Raw genomic sequence first — 19696 nt, 5'->3', positions numbered from 1 at the left:
CCTTGCCCCTCACCAACACCCCCTTCCCCTCTGCTCCCCTCTCATTCCTACCAGCCTCTTCTAAGGAGCCCAGGACAGACAGACACACACACACACACACACACACACTTTCTCTCTTACTACACATCTCATAATGAGAACGATCAAGGTAGAATCACATCCGCAAATCTACTTCAGTGAGCTTGTCACAAGAAAAGAATTAAACGAGCAAACACCTAACTCTCAGGACATCAGAGCAGCCTTGCTTTCGACAAGGAAAACGTGGAAATAAACTGCCTTGTCCACCTAGAGGAGATTAGTTAAGTGAATTATGACAAATCTGTACGGTGCTGGGGTCATAAAAGATATGGAGGCGAGTTTCAGGTTAAGACATGAATGGAGCACGCTGCCTCCAGACGCCCGTAAATCCACAGTAAAGGGGTATGTTAAAGACATAAATCCACCAGGACAGGGAGAACAGGAAAGGGGGACCCAGCAACAGGACCTCTGGAAGCTGGAAAGCAGGTAGACCGGTATTACCTGACTAGCAGACCCCAGACAGCCAGATCCCTCCCAGCATTGGGGAAAGCTGAGAACCAACCCTTATTCATACAACAGAATCCTCAAAAGCTTAGGAAGTGGCAGCATTAGCTGCTTCTAGATTCAAGGGTGCAAGAGAGCTGGAATAAAGAGAACTAGTTCAAGGTGCCTTTGAGGACCAGTTAGATCTTTACATCTCCTCCCTTTCTCTAGCTTCTGGGTGATGCCCCTTTCCCATTCTGGCCAACATCTGTGGTTTAGCTTTGGAAAGGGCTGAACAGACTAGGGACAGCGGTGTATGTGCGCCAAACATGCGGATACCGCTCACTGACATGCAGATTATCACATGCGGATACTGAATGCAGAGACTTCCTCCAGGGCTCTCCCCTACTGAGCTCCCAGAAAACTCGAGCCTGACCCCTACCCTTCAGGTAACCGACTAGAGGACATTGTGGAATCTGAGTAGTTCAAGAGGAAAATCCTAAAGATGTTGACAGTCCAGGAAGTTCCCATATGGCCCATCAAGTTCAACTTACAGTGAAGCTAATCCAACAAACCAACCACAGACTTATTTTCTTCCTTTCTTCTAATCATGAGCAGCCAGCCAAAGATTCCCCAAGGCATCCGAGGAAAGCCTCCTACAAGCAGAAACAAACAAACAAACAAAACCGCATAGGATTCAGAGACTATAGAAAACTAACACTGATAGTTGAAAAGACACTGCATCCATGAAAAAGGAACAGGAAGTTATATACGTATGTATATACCATATATATATATGAAAAATAACCCCTGGAAATGAAAAATAGGATAGCAGAATTGAAAAACCCAATAGAAGGCCAGGTAGAGAAAGTTGAGGAAACCTCACAGAAGGTAAAGCAAAAAAGGCGAAACATGAGGAGGAGAGAAAAGGAACATGAGGAGAGAAAAGGAAATTAGAAAACCAGCCCAGGAGGTCCAGGATTCTGAGTAATAGGGTTTCCAGAAAGAGAAGTGAGAAAATGGAGGGAAGGAAACCATAAAAAAAAAATTTAATTTTTGGAAAATGAAGGATATGAGCTTCCTGTATGGAAGGGCCCCTGCGTGCTGGCACGATGGATGAAATTAGACCCTCTTAAAGGAATATCAGTGTGAAATTTCAGGACTCTGGGGACAAACATCTTAAAATCTTCCAGGAAGATCAAAATAGGTTACACACAAAAGCTCAAAACACAGAATAGCTTCAGCCTGCTCATCAGCACTGTGGCAGCTGGAAGACCATGTCTTCATGACGCCGAGGGACAAATGTCTTCAACTTTGAATTCCCACTCAGCCAAGCATCAATCAACCATGGGGGAGAATGTCAGATTTCAAAATGATATCTCCTGTGCAATCTTTCTCAAGAACTCCTGGAGGGTGGGCTCACCACAAACATGGGGGGACCAAGAAAGGCATAGAGGTGTCATCCAGGAAATGAGTTAGCCAGCAGAGGGGTAAAGGGCATCCCCCGGGTGGTGTTGAAGAGGGATCCAGGATGACGTGTGCACAGGCATGCAAGTAGCCAGTCCAGCTGGGAGCAGTGTGACTCCAGGGATGTACTGAGGGCTGTCATCCCCAAGATGCCGGCTGTCACTGTGCTGCCTGTTTAAGAACCGAATCCCTGGTGAGCCCAGTCCAGATTCTTGTCCACACTTGGCCGGTCTTTATTGCAGGCGGATGAGATCCTGTTTTCCCCTCCATTGCTTGCTGCCTGGCTCAGCTGAGGACACTGGTTCCACCTCACAGAAATGTCCCCCCACTCCTGAGGTCTGAACACAGATGCAAGATGGTTGGAGCTCAGAAGCAAGAAGACAGAACAACTCACGCCTCTGACCATTTCCTGCCCAATGCCTCTGAAACAGCCCTGCCAGACATGCCTCCCCGTCAACCCTGCCCTCCTCCGACTGCCCCAGCAAGAGCTCTCCTTGTCAATGCTCAGGGAGCTGAGGTCAGTGTGTACCCCGGAGGCTCAGTTCAGTTTTACCGGGTCTGGCCTTCATGCCCACTCTCTCCAGCCAGTACGCTGCCCTTTCACCTCTCTGAGCATGTGAAGTGCTGTCAATCTGGGGAGTGGGAGGGGGTTTTCCCTGCCTCCCCGCTGATGGACTGAGGCTAGGGACTGGGTTTGCTTGTGTTGTATTCTCCAGGAGTCAAACCAGAGCTGGGCCCCCACGTACTCAATATATATATGTTCCTCGAGGTTGGTAGATGCCAAATGCCCGAGAGGCTCCCATGCTTGGTGCTGTGGAGTTCAGAGGTCACTGTCCACTTACAGTGGGGGAGACACAGAGCTGGGGTTATGGAAGAGCTTCCTGGGGTGACACTGGAGGGCAGTCAGACTTTGACACGTGGAGATGTCTAGGATGGGAGTGAAGGGTGGTCTAGGAAGGGGGAATAGTGTGTAAAAAGGCACAGAGGTGAGAAAGGGCGGGGTAATCGGCTTGACCCCAGCTTGGCAGGGCCTCAAGTGCCAGATACAAGGCTTCGACTGGATCCCAAGGCAGTGGAAGCGATGGACGGTCCTGAGCAGAGCAAAGGCATGGAAGGGACAAGTGGGGAGCTGGGGGCCAGCTAGGGCCTGTGGCTGTTGCCCAGCAGAGGGTCAATCACTGCTGCCCAGGCTCAGGTGGGGGTGATGGTTGGAGAGGAGGGAGGCAGACGTCATAGGAAGTGTGCAGGTAGAGAGGGAAGGGGACCCACATCTGCACCCAGACCTGTGGGCTGAGTCCCTAGGGCACCAACTCCCCCTCTGAGCAGCAGGGTCTCTGGCAGAGTCTCCTCTGTGAATGGGTGTGAACTTCAGGAGGGCAGAGCCTTGTGTGTTTGTATTCAGCCCCTCCCTTTGGCCCTGGCATATAACAAGTATTTGGGGACAGCAATCTCTGCCTCCCAGGGTGCCCAGGGGGCCTGGAGACGTGTGCAGTAGGGAGGAGGCCAGATGGAAGCTGAGTTGCTTCTTTCGCACGTGTCTTCCGGGGGAGTCAAGCAGTACCACTCAGCCAAAGCCACGGGCACCTCCCTACAGGAAGAAGATGAGGGCTGGCAGCTGTGGGGAGGCGTGGCCAGACCGCTTTCATTAGGAACAGAGGCACAGTGCCTGGGGCCACCATATTTTGAGGGACCTAGGAAAATGTTTTAATTTCTTTTAAAATTAGAAGAAAAAGATGGCTAGAAACCAGCCTGGATTATACTTGTCCTTATATCAATGCGGTTAAAGGTAGAAGGGGCCCATGGAGGCAAAATGCCAGGGCCTAGGGACAAGAGACAGCCCTGGAGGCTCCAGACCACTGTGCCTGGGGAAAAGTAGTTGCAGTTCACGTTGGCTCCCAGAGGACAGTTTGGGCAATTATGGCTCCTGTAGGTTAAGGGTCCTTCCAGATCAAGTCCTCCGAAGATGGCTGGGGACAGGCCCTGGGCTGCAGTAATAAAGCAGCAAATAGATGAGGAGGGGAGGAACTTAAGGCCTGTGGCTGGACACGCGGGTGCAATGAGGCACCTCTTGGCTATGATCATTGCAGCCTCCACTCACTGAGCGCCACGCTCTGCCTGTATTACCGTGGATCATCCTAATTAGTCCCACGATGATGTGCCCATTTTATAGATGAGGAGATGGAGACGGAAGAACCAGCCACAGAGTGGCAGAATCAGGGCAAAGAGTGCAGTGCTGCTCGGTGCCCTGGGGCAACAGCTAAAGGAACTAGGGTGCTCTTCTGGATATGGGGGGTGGCAGGCTGTTGTGTCTGATGATGTTCAGGGCTTTGCCATCACGTAATTCCTCTCTCTGAGCGCGCTCTCTGTTGACCCATTTTACAGATGGGAAAAGTGAAGCTCAAGGAGAAGCAACCTGCCTGCGGACACAGCTGGAACGCGGCGTGGGTCTGCCCTGAGCGCGAAGGTCAGGGTGGGGAGAAGTGGCGGAGGGAGAGACGGGCTTGCGCGGGGAAGGCAGAAGCGTGTCTCGCTGGAGGCGTGAAGGAGCGAAGTGAACTCCCAGTCCCGCGGGCAAGCGCGGCCCGGGCTTCCAGCCACGCCGGGCGGGGCCGTGGCCTGGGCGGCTGCCGGGCGGGGCTTCGCTGCCGGGGCGGGGCGGGGTGGGCCTGGGACTTCGGCTGTCACCTCCCGCCGCGCAGAGCCCTTCCTGGAGTGAGTCCTCTTTGCTGGTGAGTGGGGACGGGGCGCCGAGGGGGCAGCGAACAGGAGCCTCCGCGCGGGTAGAACCGCCAACAGTGCCTGCCCGCTGGCGCAGGGCCCGAGGGGAAACTGAGGCTGGAGGTGGCAGGCCGGAGCCGCGGGGCGGGGACCCGAAGGGCGGCCGCGAGGCTGCACTAGGCTGCCGGGTCAGCCGAAGGGGCGGCGGGCGGCCCGGGTCCACACCTCGCAGGTCCGGGTTCCTGCGCGGCCGGATTCCCGCCGCAGAGAGCGAGACCGCAGGCGGAGGCGGGGTGGGGGTGGGGGTGGGGGTGGGGGTGGGAGTGGGAGTGGGAGTGGGAGTGGGGGGGCGGGGACTGGGGCCGCCCCGCCCCGTCCCCCCTCCACCCTGTCCCTCCTCGCTCCGCTGCTGGGCGCCGCGGGAAGCGGGAAGCGGAGCCGCCTGGGCGGGGTGGGGCCGACACCCCCCTCTCCTGCCGGTTCCTGCTTAGAAGCAAGCCGAGGCAGGGGAGGGCGGGAGTGGCGGGGCGGGGTACTTTGAGGATCCTAAAATGCCCGGGAGATCTCGGTCTCCTGATCCACTTGAAACACCTCATTTCTAGGGGAGGACACTCAAGCCAGGTTGGGGAGGTTATTTGCCCAAAGTCAGGTACGGGCCCCACGGGCTTTAGAGCCGCGTTCCTGCTGCCCAGGCCAGTCAGTGCTCAGGTGAGCTGTAGCCTGGACAGGAGCCTGGTGTGGGACCTGTCTGTCCCCTGCCTCTCCTGCAAAGGATCTGAGATCCCAGGTGGGAAGGGTCGTGGGGCTTCCAGTGTACACACTGCTGAATGCTGGGGTCAGCCTGGCAGATGGCCGGGGCCTGTTATTGGCTGGGAGCCTCTCTGGCTGGCCTGCTAAGGTATGGTGCTACCTGGTACCAGCTGCTCTAGGATGACAGCAGGAGGAGCAGAACTTGAGCTCAGAGATAAGGGACTGAGGCTGTAAGGAGACGAAGTCAGAGAAGGCAGTGTACAAGAAGCACCTACCCAGGGCTCCTGGCACACTGGGCGAAGGGCCGGGTGTCTCTGTGGGCTGGAGTGTGGCCCCCGCAGGGCAGCAGGAGGCAGGCCACGGCTCCCTGAGGGCAATGGCACTTGTCCACTGGCCGTGAAAGGCACTGAGGAGGGTGGAGGGTAGCAGGCCTCTTCCTCAGTCCCCCGAAGGCTCCCAGAGGAAACGTCGTAGGTAGTCCTGGGCCCCCAAGAGAGCCCTTTGAACTGGGGGAAACGGCTTCATCCAGGAGCCAGTGTCCAGGGTTTGAATGAGTGGGGTCTGATCCCAAAGCCTCACAGTGGGCGGCTGTGGGCGCAGGGCCTGGGCTGACAGGGAGGCAGCCACTTTTTACTATGTACATTTTTGCTTTTTCATTGTTTTAGTTTTGAATCTAAATTTCTTTTATTTGCATTTTATTTTACTTACTTTTGATTGTGCAAGCAATGCCTGGACGTGCTCTCCCTTTAAAAAGGCCATGCTTGATAAAGCAGATTCCCCCGTCACCCCCGCCCCACCCCAGCCCTACCTCCCGGGTGAGCCACTGGATGTGGACCCTTCCAGACCTGTTGTCTGTTACATTGGACACCTGCATAGTAAAGAAGTTTCACAAAGGTTGTGATGAAGAAGTGCTGTGAGTCGGTAAAGAAAACAAACAGGAAACAAACAGGCTTCGAAGGACTGGGTAGAGCCGGGACGGGAGGGAGCAGCGAAAGGGCAAAACCCTTTGTGCTGTTTCTAGGCAGCAATTTTGTCACCTTCTATATGGAGGGTCACCCGTAGGGAGGCCTCAGAGAACTGAAGGATCCCCAGAGACCCATGGCTCAGCCCCACTTGAGCAGATGGGGACACAGAGGCAGGGAGGTGAGGCCCTAAGGCCAGGAGTGAAGCAGCATCACTAGGTTGGGGGGTCCTAACCCCTCCCCCCTCTCACTGCCCTTCCCCCACCACAGGGAGGGCTCGGATCCTATAACCGCTCTGCTGCCCTGTAGAGGCTGGAACATTGGCCCTGGGGCTTGAAAGAGTGAGGCTGTTGGCCCTGAGAGAACCTTCTGGCACTGGGCAGAGGGTGGAAAGGCCAAGCAGGGTGGGAGCAGCCTGTGGCCCAAGCCCGCCCTCCGCCCTGCAAACTTCTGGGGCAGGCTCTAAGTGCCATGTTGGGATGAGAAGTTGGCTGAGAGAGGGGAGGTGACACAGCCCTGGTGAGTGGCTGTGTGGCCCAGATCTGATGCCGGCAGACCCCCTCCTCAGGGGGCAGGGGTGGTGGTGTGGGCTTCAGAGCTACACAGACCTGGAAAGTTCTGTGATTCCCAGTGCTTCAGTTTCCTCGTCTGGACAGTGGGAATAGTACCGAGTCTACTGGGGAGGCCAAGAGGTCACGTGGCTCAGGGCCCGGAGAGAGAAGCAGCTGATCCCCTCCCCTGTGGCCACTGTGAAGAATAAGTGAAGTAAGGACCATTAGGATGCCCAGCCTGGCCTGCAGCATGCCCTGCACTCAGCACCCCCTGCCGCTCATTCCCTGGATCCCTAGAACCTTCTCCTGACCCCAGGCCCCAAGCCCTCTACTTTGCTCTGTGAGTGGCCCCCTGCCTTGAGGGCAGGGCCTTCTGTGAACATCTTCACTCACTCAGTACCCGGTTGACCTTTGACATTTCCTCAGCCTGGGATCTGTGCCACTGGGCCGCTTCTTTCCCTGGAGGAAATGGGGTGAGTGGCCCCCCCCAACTCACACCCACAGCCCCTCACTCATCTGGTTCTCACTGGAGCCTCCTCACGGCCCCATAAAGCAGGAAGGGCAGGTTATAACCACCTGATGGGGAAACTGAAGCCCCGAGAGGAGCGTTGGCCTGGGGTCACCAGGCAAATTGGAGGCAAGCCAAAGGTTGGGTTCTTAGTCACCTTCTGACAGAGATAGAAATAAAGGGCAGGTGGGTGGCTTTGTCCCTCTGCCTGAGTCCTGAGACCCTTCTTGACCATGGCTACTGCCTGGCCCTCCCCGACCCCCCCGGGGCCCCCTTCCAGAGTGGATCTGTGTCAGGCTTGCCTGGGCCAGCCGCCCTGCCCAGCCGGCCCAGCATGACTCAGCTTGGTGGGTCCCCCCTAGAGTGAGTCAGGAGCTGGGCAGTCCCCAAGACGCCCCAGGAAGCTGCTTGCCTGGCTCTCTCCACGTGGGGCATCTGGCCTCCCTGTTTTCTGACCCTCTAGGCCCGGTGGCACATAAACACAGCCAGGCCCTCAAAGGGGCAGCCTGGGTGGGGACAGGAGCGTGGGGCTCAGATCCCGCTCTGTCGCTGTGGCCCATAGGGAAGCCACCACCGCCTGGAGGGCCTCTGTTCTGCACAGCCGAGGACCTGGACTGTGGGCTCTAGGGCCTGGTCAGCTGGCGCGTCAGGTTAGTTCTATGTGGGGTTTCCTGAGTGCTGGCCGGGTACTGTGGCAGGGTGACATGAACACCCCTGCCCCCAAAAACCTTGAGGAGAAGTACAGACACATACTGTGATGTGGTGAACCTCAAACACACGCTCAGTGAAAGAAGCCAGGATGCCATTCACATGAAACATCCAGAAAAGGTAAATCTGTAGAGGCCGATAGCAGATGAGGGTCCCTGGGGCTGGGGGAGGAGGAATGAGAAGTGGCTGCTCATGGGTACAGAGGCTCTCTTGGGGTGATGAAATGTTTTAGAACTTGATAGCGGTGATTGTCCAACATGGGGACAGCACTAACTGCCTCGGAATTGTGCATTTTAAAATGGTTAATTTCACATTCTGTGAATTTCACCTCAATTTAAAAAAATAGAACAAAACTGGACAGGAGCCACTGAGGGTCTTAGAGCAGGAGTGAGATGGAGGAAGTGGAGGCCCCGGGGGAAGGGAGAGCAGGGTCTGGGCCTGGGGGTTCCTGTGTGGGTGCTGTAACAAATACTGAGCGTAAGCAGGCGAGCGTAAGAGCTGTGCAAGCTCTTGTGCAAACCGGGGTCCTTCTTTTTTAATGTTTAATTTTGAACTAGTTTTAGACTTACAGAAAAGTTCCAGAAGTATACAGCGAGCGCCCACATACCCTTCATGGTCAAAACCAGGAAATGGACACGGTTCCTGTAACTACAGACCTAGCTGGAGTTCTCTGTTTCCGCCCTAGTGTGTCTCGTCTGCTCCAGGACCCGAGCCGGGATGTCATAGTGTGTTTAGTTATTTCTCTTTCGTCTCCTGCAGTTGGTGATATTTCCCTTGGTCCTTCCTTGTCTTTCATGACCTTGACACGTTTGAAGAGGGTTAGAGGACCGGTCAGTTATTTTGAAAAATGTTCCTGCCCCTGGGATTGTCTGAGGATTTTCTCATGAGGAGGCTGGGGTTTGCATTTCGGGCAAGAATACCACAGCAGGTGTGTTCACCTCCATGAATTGTATTGGGTTCACGACGCCCACGTGTCTTAAGCTGGTGGCATTAACCTTGAGCACCTGAAAAAGGGACACTTCTGAGAGTGAGAAGGGCCATAAGTTTGAGACAAAGTGGGCGTAAACTGGGGCTGTCCTAGGAAAGGGCTCGTAGGGTCACCTGAGAAGACCTGAGGTCTGGCCCAGCTCGGTGCCTGACTCCGTAGCCCCTGACCTCAGTTTCCAGGCCTCGGTTTTCCTATTTATGTGGGGTCAGCAGGGTGTGAAGGCCTTCCACCTGCCTAGCCCATGTCATGTTCCAGGGGAGGCCTAACGCGCTGAACACAGCTCGTTATGGTTGCCCGAATTCTGTTACTTTGCTGTGGGTTCACCACATTTATTAAACAGACCCAGCAGGGGTTATGTCCCCCATTGCATAGATTAAAAATCAGGATGAGGTGGCCTGGGCTCACCCGAGGTGACACGGTAGTGGCCAGGTCCCTGGTCTCCAGGTCCAGAGGTCACATCCACCAGACAGCAGCCCAAGGCCAGTGCTGTCTTGGCCCCGGGGCAGGTCGTACTCTGGCCCCTGGAAGCCAGAGGCCAAGGAAGGAGTAGCAGGGAGGAGAAAAGGGAGGAGAGAGAGAGGCACAGGGACATTTACTGCTCAGGCCCTGTTTCACATGCCCAGCCCCCCGGCAATTTTCATTGTCACAGTTCATCTGTGCAGGATCGTGGGGGATGGGGGAACTACCCCACTCAACAGGTGGGAAAACTGAGGCCCAGGGATGGAGGAATCAGGCACTAAGTGGCAGAGCCAGAATCTGCTGGATGCCCAACACTCTGATTTTTTTCTTTTAAAATAATGCTCATCAGAGACATTCTGGAAAATGTTAGAGACGAAATGAATGCAGCCGTCATACACCGCGCCCTGAGTAGAATCCCCAGCTACCAGTTTGCCCTGGGCAAATGCCTCCAGTGCTGTGCTCCGGCAGGTGGGAGAAAATGTGCAGCTCCCTTGCAGGGGAGGATGTTCAGGCTGCGGCTCTGCCTGGGCGGGGCTTACAGCCGTTCCCGCAAATGTTGGCTTTGTGATTGTGACGACTGCTAACATCTTCGTGCATTTGTCACAGTATTTACAGTGCATATTATGTCACCTATTTTTTTTTTTGTTAACATTGGGATTATTCTCTATTATTCAATTTGATATTCCACTTTCTTCACTCCACGTTAGTTGAGAACAATTTTCACATTATTTAAGGGCCCTCACCAGCTGGATTTGGGCTTGATCAGCCTCATACAGCCCCGTGTGGACACTGTTTGTTTCTGCATTTCAGGGGGCTCCATGGAGCCCCGGGCAGCCTTTGCCCTGTGCTCTGAAGCCCCGATGGCTCCCCAGGGCCCCCAGATGGAGCAGGACCTCTCCCCTGCACCTGTTCCCCCCACCCCACTTGCCTGCCTTGTCATTCTCTTTACCCCACTATGCCCCCCTCCTGTGTACCTATGGAGAAAGTGCTCCCTATCCTGCCAGCACCATCTTCTCCCATATCCCAGGGCAGGGTGCCCTTTCTGAGGGCTGTGCCCTTCTATGGGCCTCTCCCGCTCCATCTACCCTGGGTCCCCAGCCCCTGCTCCAGCAGGTGGTGCTGCAAATTTGCTGAACTGAATCCTATGTGTGGCTTCTTAACTCAGGCAAACAGATACCCCAGATTTTCCAACTAAGATCAGTGTGTCAGTGGGAGCTCAGCCGCTCATTTTATGTTGGGGAAGCTGAAGTCCAGTCAAGGATGCTGACAGGTTTAGGGTCTCACAGCAGGTCCAGGCCAAGCTGGCTACAGATGCCCAGCTTGGGCCCCCTTACTGTCTCTCTGGACTCTTAGCTCCAATGAGCAACTCAGCTTGTCAGGAGCCTGGCATGCTGCTGGGCACCTAGTAGGTCCTCAGCGCAGACCTTGAGGCTGCTGGGCAAGGGGACATAGCTGACGAGCATAATGGAGAAGCCTAAACCTGGGTCCCCAGCCCTGGAGGTGGCAGGTACCAGACCTGAGACAGGGGCTTTCCTTGCCCGGAGCCCTGCCACCCTCTCAGTGCTGCTAAAGGGACCTCACCTGCCTTGAACATTTGCTAACTCTTGTCCCTTCCCACCCACCACCTCAGTGGTCCTGGGTGTCAGGGTGGGGGCAGCTTTTTGACCCAGGCAAAGCCTGGCCCCAGAGAGTTGTGTGACCCCAGGCAGGCTGCTTTCCCTTTCTGGCACACAGAGGAAGAGATGGTTTTAGGGTGGGCCTGTGTATGGGTGGGCTGTGTAACACCTGTAGGCAGAGACATTCCCCACACTGGGCTGGGCCGAGGTCTGCAACATTGATAACCCATTTTATAGAAGTGGAAACTGAGGCCGGCCCAGAGAGTTGAAGTGATTTGCCGGAGGTCACAGTGGGGCGCGCTGTCTACCACCAGTTGTCTACGGAATGAATGAATGAGAAGTTCTAGAACATAAAGCGCAGTGTGTGTACTAATACAGGCCTCGCAGAGCCCCCAGCCAGCACTTGGCCTGGGGAGGAAGGGCTGGGAAGCCTGCTTGGTGGAGAGGACTCAAATTGGCCTGGAGTGAGGTGGTAGAGAGGAGGAGTCACTGCCAGGAAACCCAAGGTCATGTGTGAGGGTGGGAGCACAGGACCCTGGCAGCTGCGGCAGGAGCTGAAGTGGAACCAACAGTGGGGCAAGGGCACCTGAGAGGCTCCCGCAGTCAGGGCCTTCTGGGTGGGAGCAGGAGTTTGGATGGAAGGGTGTTCACTGGAGCCCTGGGGCTGGGATGGCAGGGGCTGCCGGTGGGAACCCAGCCCCTGCCTGCCTCACTCATCTTTTCCGCCCCTCCTGGTCCTTCGGTCAATTGACTGACCAATGAGTGATGAGGGACTGGTGACAGATCCGCCCCAGGACTTGTGTGACACTGAAGGACACAGTAGGCCTAGCCGCAGGTCCGCCCGCCCACCCCACGGTGGTTTCCTTGGAAAATGCTCTGTGAGGCCTGGGCCCTGCCCCGGAGTGCCCCGCCCCCCACCCCAGCCCTGTCTTCTCTTTCAGAGCTTCCTGGAACAGCAGCAGCAGCAGCAGCAGAGATGGCCCCGCCCTGGGTGCCCGCTGTGGGCTTCACGCTGGCTCCCAGCCTGGGGGCCTACCTGGGCTCCTACCACGTCCGTGGAGAGGGCCTCCGCTGGTATGCCAGCCTTCAGAAGCCCTCGTGGCATCCGCCCCGCTGGACGCTGGGCCCCATCTGGGGCACCCTCTACTCGGCCATGGGGTAGGTGGGCTTGTGCCTGTCCTCGAGTTGGAGCAGGCGGGGCAGGGCCAGGCAGAGCTTCTCCTCCAGGGTTTTCACAGTCCAGTGCCCCCTGGGCAGCCGGCACCTTTTCTGGGCTTGTTTGTCAAGTAAGGGTGGAGAAAGTTGTGGGACCTGTAGATTGCACCACCAAACTTTCTCCGCCAGGGCCTCCTGGGAGGGGCGAGCCGGATGGCTCAACCCCATCCTGGCATCCTGGCTGTTTTCACAACTCCAGGGTGAGACTGGCTCAGTGTGCAAAGTTCAGACGTGGGCCTCATGGATGCTTCCAAGATCAACAGCATGACAACAACAGCAATAATAGTAGCTGCCATTTGTTGAGCACCTGCTTAATGCCAGGCAGTATCGGGGTAATCTTCATGGCCCCACTTTTAACAAGAGACCTCCCAAGGACGCAGGGCTAGAGAGTAGGGACCCTGCAGGGGCCCCTGGACTAGACCCTGGGAATTGCTGTGGTGAAAGAAGTACTGCATGGGGCGCGCCCCTTGGTGGCGCCAGCGGGAACTGCATTCAGGAGGTTAGGTCAGCTTCCTGCCCTCCTTCTGGAATGTTCTCTGCATCCTGGTTCTACGCCAGCCCCGTGCAGGGTGGGGCCATAGGTGCCAGAGACCTGAGGGGCAGGTGGCAGAGGCCAGGCCGGTGCCCTGGGGTTCGGATGGGAGTGAGGCGGTCTGTGAAATCTGGGTGTCACCTGAGCCCCACTCCCGGCCAGGCCCAGCCCCTGCCCAGTTAGGCTCCCAGCACTTCTTGCATCCTACTTTCTCCTCCCCCATTCTGGCCCAGACACCTGTTTCTGTTATAGTTTGCATCAGTCTCCAGGCTTCCCCACTAACGCTTGGTCTTGTACCATTAAGGTCCTGATAAGGCACAAATGTGGCCCCAGCTTCTTTCCTGGAGGCTCCCTTTGGCCCTGATAAAGTCAAACCTCTCACAAAGTAAGGGCTCTGGGGCTCTGGCCCTGGTCACTTGGGTTGAAATCCTGGCTTGACCTGACAATTGCCTGTGAAGGGATCTTAGACAGTCACTTTACCTCTCTGTGTCTCAGTTTCCTCACCTGTAAAATGGGGGTGATAATTCTGCCCATCTCATAGCATTATCATGAGGATGAAATAAGTTAATGCTTGCAAGGCTAGAGCACTGCCTGGGTGTGAACGTGTTAAAGGGCATTAGCTGTTAGGATTGCTGGTATTATTGTATCACTTGTAGCCCTAAGAGTCCCCATGACCAGGTCCCCATCTGCCTCTTCAGCTTCACCTCTCCGGTGCCCCGGAGACCTCCACTTGCAGTCACATAGGCTGACTCAGGGTCTCACACCTGCCTTTAAGCCTTGGCACATCCTTGTTCCCCTGTCCCCGGCAAACTCCCACTCATCCTGTAAGGCCCAGCCCTTGGCTAGGTTAGAGCCTCACGTGTTTCCCTCTTCATAGCACTGATGATGATGATGATAGTGGTAAATATTTATTGAGTGTCCCATGTGCCAGGCACCATCCTAAGCACGGCCAGTGTGTTAACTTGAATCCCCATGGCCACCCTGTGAGAAACGAAGGCCCAGAGAGGTCAAGCAAATTCCCTGAGGGCACACAGCAGTCAGTGGCAGGGCATGCCTGAGCCATCACTATGTCATCCCAGAGGTGAGCGTGGAGGCTCCCGGTATCTTCCCCGCTGGTGCCCTGACAGGTGGCCTCTGTTTCAGGTACGGGTCCTACATGATCTGGAAAGAACTGGGGGGCTTCTCGGAGGAGGCTGTGGTTCCCTTGGGCCTCTACGCTGGGCAGCTGACCCTGAACTGGGCATGGCCTCCTATCTTCTTTGGCACCCGACAAATGGGTTTGGTAAGTGTGGACTCGGCCCGTGGAGGGGTGGGCCTCCCTTGGGGGACATGGAACGTCACGTACAGGATGGGGGCAGGATGTAAAGGTGGGGGCAGGGCTAACAAACAGCTCCTGGTCAGAGTCTCTTCAGAAGCACTTAGGGGACCAGTGCCCTCCTGTGGAGCCTCCCACAGCTGCCTTTCCTGCAGAGCAAGGCTCTGATTGAAGCAGAGGAGATTGTTGGCTTGGGTTTAGGGGCACTTTGTGGGAAAACACATATTACACCTGGTGCCATGGCATGGGTCAGCCAGGGGTGATTGTTCCCATTTTGTATAGGGGGAAACTGAGGCAGAGAACTGGGGAGGGGCTTGGCTGGGTCACTTAGAGGTGGAATGAAGCCCTCCCTCGAGTGCAGTGACTGGCTGCGTAACTGGGACACACACCTGAGTGGGTACCTTGAGCCTCAGGCCTCCCGTCCTCCCTCCCCCATGTCTCCACAGGCCCTAGTGGACCTCCTGCTGACGGGCGGGATGGCAGCAGCCACGGCTGTGGCCTGGCACCGGGTGAGCCCGTCAGCCGCCCGCTTGCTCTACCCGTACCTGGCCTGGCTGGCCTTTGCGGCCACGCTCAACTACTGTGTCTGGCGGGACAACGACGGCCGGCGTGGTGGCCGAAGGCTTGTGGAGTGAGGTGCCCCTCCTTCCGACGACCGTGGCTGCTGCCAGGCAGGCATTGCTGGTGGTGGGGGGCCCTCATGAGTTCGTGGGCGGCAGGCCTGTGAGTCTGTCTGAGTCACATTCCAGGGGGTCGCCCTCAGCTTTAGAAGTGCTTCAGGCTGTGCCCCCACCCAGAAACAGCGTCCTGTGCTTTCTGCGCCGCTCAGGGCACGCTCTCGGAACGTGGGATTTTATAAGCCAAATAAAGTTTTTAAACCTTCTGGCAGTGGCCTTTTTCTTGGGTGGGACCCCAGTCTTGGAGGGGAGGGGCTCATCCTCCTGCTGGATCTGTCTGGATTGCGTCATCCAGAAGAGGCTGGACCTGGCCAGGGCTGCTGCACACTTCTGGGGACCCTTCCCAAGGCCGCATAAGAAGTGAGGTGGGCTGCGCAGGGTGGAGCGGCCCAGCTTTGACCTGGAGCCCATAGTAGCTCGTGGTGCTGCCTGGCCGGCACAGGTCAGAGGGCCTTGGGTTTCAGCAGACGGAGAAGGACCTGCCCGTCCCCCACCTCTCCAAGAGGCTCAGCCCAGGCTCTCGAAGGGTGTGGGCCCACAGTCTGCCTGGGCCCGAGGCGGGGCCCTCAGCTGGCCTCCACCAGAATGGGGCTGGGCACAGAGCTGGGGACACTGACTGACCTGCCTTTTGGGTGCTGGGACTTGTGCCAGACTCGCCTCACCCCACCTGGGGCAGCGCCACAAACACCCAGTCAGCGGGAGAAGATGTCAGAGGCAGTAAGACCTCCTAGCCCAGCAGACAGCAGCCTCTTGCTGCCCCAGGCCAGCCCAGATTTGGAGGTGTCACCCCTGGCTTCGAATAGGGTGACCCACAACCTTTGCAGGCGGCTGTTTGGAGTACGTGAGGCTGGGGAGAGGCCTCGCCCACAGGCAGGCTCCTGCTGGAATGACGCCCTCCTTTCCTGCCCTCAGTCCCCATCCTGTGCTGTGTTCTGTGCCACGGCCTCCTAGGACCACGGCGGCTCTGACGTGCGGGGCTTTTTGCTGCTTATTTTACTTTCGGCTGTTGCATAAGTTCATTTGACTCGACATGATTTTCATATTTAGAGCTCTCATAGTCATTTCCGCGGCTGTGAGTTTTGCTGCCTCTACTCTCACCCTGCTCGTCCTCTTCCAGCCTCATTCAGTTATGACCCCAAATTACAAAAAGCACAGGGAGAAGGTGAGCAGAGACAGCTGACTGCATTCTTCTGAGAACTTTCAGGGGCCGTCATTGCACCTGCCCCCGCTGGAATTTGATGCCCAAATCGTGCTCTGTAGGAAGCTAGCAGCTTTGCAGCCCTGAGCAGCTGGCTGAGCCCTCGGCCAGCTCCCCAGTTTTTCTGGGGATCATCAGAACAGAGGAGTCAGATGGGGGTCTCTGCACTATTTCTAAAGTTCTCCAAGATGGTCGGGGTGTCACAGGTGTGTGTGCCAGACAGATGCCTCACGTAGCACTTAAGTGCGTGCGAGACTTCTGGGATCTCAATGACGTTCAGGCAGCAGGCTGGTTTTTGTCCAACCCACACACCTGTGGGTTTGTCCATCTCTAGCAACATGCCACAGACTTCATACTGGCCCCAAAACACGCACGGCCACAGAAACGCCTGGAAAAATGGGTGAGAGGAGGATGTATTTTGCCATTTTGTTTGCTGGCTTTCTCGAGATGCTTTCCCCGTTCTTTAGTCAGCATTGCCTTTTCTGAGCTGTCACCATGCACTAGGGAGGCCACGGAGCTGACGATTTCCATGTTGGTGTAATAGGCACGTCCGTATCTCAGCTTTACCCAGTCCTTCTGGGCTATACTTTCTCCTGTGGAAAAAGGAGGAGTGGAGCAGTGGAGGTCTTCAATCTGAGCGTTTGCCTTCCTCTCCAGCCCACTGGCCACAGTGAATGCAAGAGCAGCCACTCACACAGCCGGAGGGCTCGGCTGGTGGGTCGTCAGCATGGAAGCCACGTTGACTCTCAGGGGTTTGCTGAGCACTTTCAGGTTGTGATTGGCCACTTTGGACTCGGTAGGTGGAAGGAACCCTTGTGTAATGCTTCCGCTCAGCTCCCGCTCCTGGCTGGTGAACGCAGGAGACATGGAGGCTGAAAAAGAACAACCACGGAGCCACGGATAGGGGGTTCACACCACTGTATTCTTGCTGGCAGCCAGGCAAGACACAGGAAGTAGGACCCACAGCACGTGCACCATCCACCATCCACTAACCTCGCTTGCTAACTGCAACCTGCCCTTGCTAACCCGGCGGTTACTATACACAAAACAATCGTGGCTAATGGCCAATTAGTTACAGCTGATGGTCATCAAATAACCAAGCCAGCACTTTTCCACGTGCGGCCCAGCGCCTGGAAACTACTCTCCTGGCCCTCTCTCTACACCTCCAGGCTCTCGCCTCACAATCTACACGAAAGCGTCTTCCGCAAGAGGCCCTGTGCGAGGAACCTGGAGGTGGATGAAATATCCTGGGCACAGCCAGGCTTCTCAGGGCACCACCAGTCTTTCTGGGCACAACCAGACTTCCTGGGCTTCTTAGGGTACCACTAGTCTCCCTGGGCACAGCCAGGGTTCTCAGGGTACCGCCAGTCCTTCTGGGCACAGCCAGACTTCCTGGGCACAGCCAGGGTTTCTCAGGGTACCACCAGTCTTTCTGGGCACAGCCAGACTTCCTGGGCACAGCCAGGGTTTCTCAGGGTACCGCCAGTCTTTCTGGGCACAGCCAGGGTTTCTCAGGGTACCGCCAGTCTTTCTGGGCACAGCCAGGGTTTCTCAGGGTACCGCCAGTCTTTCTGGGCACAGCCAGGGTTTCTCAGGGTACCGCCAGTCTTTCTGGGCACAGCCAGGGTTTCTCAGGGTACCGCCAGTCTTTCTGGGCACAGCCAGGGTTTCTCAGGGGACCGCCAGTCTTTCTGGGCACAGCCAGGGTTTCTCAGGATACCGCCAGTCTTTCTGGGCACTGCCAGACTTCCTGGGCACAGCCAGGGTTTCTCAGGGTACCGTGCTGGAACAATAGTGGCTCACAGTCAAGGTGCTTACATATCCTTGATGGCGGCCAGTCAAGCCACAAAAGCAAACAGCCGCCAGTTCCCAAGCAAACAGTCAGTGGTCCATCAAATCAGGGATGAAGGCACGGCAGCGTGCACAGGGGGCATCGCCTTATTCAATCCCCCATAGTCCACAGTCATTCGCCAGGGCTGTGCGTTGGTCTCACAACGTGTGCCCTCTCCGCAGGGCGAGGGCTCCAAGTCCTCCCCGACCTGGGGGTGAGGGACGACCTTAACCTCACCGGCACCCTCCACTGAGGACTCAGCAAGAGTTTCCTCCTGGGACAAGTCCCACATCCGGGCTGCCTCAGCAAGCACTTCCCAGCCCGGGCCACAATGACCTTCGCTTTCCCTGGCCTATGCTGGTTGGAGAACCGTCTATGGAGAACCGTCTACGTCTTCTCACCCCTCCATGGGGTCCAGCTCTCCGGCAGCTGCACGGTTTTTCCTGTGCTGGTCTGAGAACCGTCCACGTCTTCCCATCCCTCCACAGGGTCCAGCTCGAGAACATCAGCCACCGGGCACCACACGCTGTGGGAGGGCCACGTCCTCCTGCCCAGGGGAGATGACTCCGTTATCCGACCAGGAGAACCCTGCTTGCTGTGCCAAGTGTAATCCAGGGTCTCAGCTCCCGTTCTTCCCGTAGGTGAACGCAGGTTACGGTGAGGCCGAAAAGGAACAACGGAGCCATGGGTGGGGGTTCATACCACTACATTCTCGCTGGCGGCTGGGCGAGACACAGGAAGCAGGATCCTCAGGATCCTCACGCTCTGCACCATCTGCAATCCGCAACCCCGGCTTGCTAACCTCGCTAGCTATGGCAGTTATATACAAAACAATCGTGGCTAATAGCCAATTAGTTACAGCTGACAGCCACCTGGTTACAGCTGATGGCCATCAAATAACCAAGCCAGCACCTTTCCACATGAAGCTGAGCCTGGAGACTGCTCTCCTGGCCCTGTCCTCACACCCTGCCTCCCCTGTACCGAGATTCTGCTACGACTGCATCTCGCTGTGAAAGAGCCACCATGTTTGGGCGTGTTGGTGTGGCCACAGATCCTCACTGAAGACGTTTTCTCATTTCACCGTCAGCATCTCAAGCTTTACCTTTTGGATTTCTTCTGTGTCACCCTGTAGAACTTTGGTACAGTTAATACTGCTGCCGGGACCCTCCAGTCGACTCTCAATGTCTGACACAAATTCTGGCTTCTGATGAATTCTTCACACGGAGAAAGCGACTCGGGTGAAATGAGTATGACAAAGACGGATTTCGAGGGTAAGAACCGTCTGTACTGCAACGAGCCGTCCGGTCTGCTGGGATGGTGGAGGCCCTGATTGTAATGGCCTTCCTAGGGGCTTGTCTGATTTTCACTGACCAGAGATGCAAAAGCATCTAGAATTGTTTACTTATAATCCAGGGATTGTGGTTTCTCTGATCCGTGACTGCGCTGTGCCCACTTGGAGTATTCTGGGCAGTCAGGTTTCAAGTGAGCTGGCAGCAGGTTGAATGACCTGGGGTGTACTTCGTCTGCAGGGGCCCAGGAAGGCCCTTGCTGGGCAGCTCCTGCGAGGAGCCACGTGTGGTCCAGGGACCCTGGGGTTGGGGGGGCCCCTACTTCCTGTTGTAACATCTAAACCCACCAGGGGGCATCACTGTGCTGGCCAACAGAGCCCCGGCACCTCGCCTGCACCAGCCTGCTGGGCC

The 19696-nt window shown here is 56.3% G+C and overlaps 1 protein-coding gene across 2 annotated transcripts; it reads left to right on the top strand.

The window, feature by feature from the left end:
* Positions 1 to 4615: 4615 nt before the first annotated feature.
* TSPO (translocator protein) lies at positions 4616 to 15173 on the top strand. Of its 2 annotated transcripts, XM_081059588.1 has the most exons (4): positions 4616 to 4697; positions 12170 to 12386; positions 14119 to 14257; positions 14737 to 15173. In XM_081059588.1, the coding sequence occupies exons 2-4, from the start codon at positions 12205 to 12207 to the stop codon at positions 14923 to 14925; spliced, it is 510 nt and encodes a 169-aa protein (XP_080915714.1). In that variant the 5' UTR covers positions 4616 to 4697; positions 12170 to 12204; the 3' UTR covers positions 14926 to 15173. The 2 variants fall into 2 exon arrangements, with proteins under 2 accessions (XP_080915714.1, XP_080915715.1); XM_081059589.1 differs by lacking the exon at positions 4616 to 4697 and having other exon boundaries at positions 10212 to 12386.
* The last annotated feature ends 4523 nt before the right edge of the window (positions 15174 to 19696 follow it).

This window comes from Rhinolophus hipposideros (assembly GCF_964194185.1).
Source record: "Rhinolophus hipposideros genome assembly, chromosome: 9".
Lineage (NCBI taxonomy): Eukaryota > Metazoa > Chordata > Mammalia > Chiroptera > Rhinolophidae > Rhinolophus > Rhinolophus hipposideros.
The sequence above is the reverse complement of the archived record's forward strand: the minus strand, read 5'-3'. Positions and strand labels throughout refer to the sequence as shown.

Excerpts from the sequence above, each read along its gene's own strand:
- TSPO (XM_081059589.1), top strand. The coding sequence starts at position 12,100 with ATGCTCTGTGAGGCCTGGGCCCTGCCCCGGAGTGCCCCGCCCCCCACC. Across the intron at positions 12,387-14,118 it reads ACCCTCTACTCGGCCATGGG|GTACGGGTCCTACATGATCT; the intron begins GTAGGTGGGCTT and ends CCTCTGTTTCAG. Across the intron at positions 14,258-14,736 it reads GCACCCGACAAATGGGTTTG|GCCCTAGTGGACCTCCTGCT; the intron begins GTAAGTGTGGAC and ends ATGTCTCCACAG.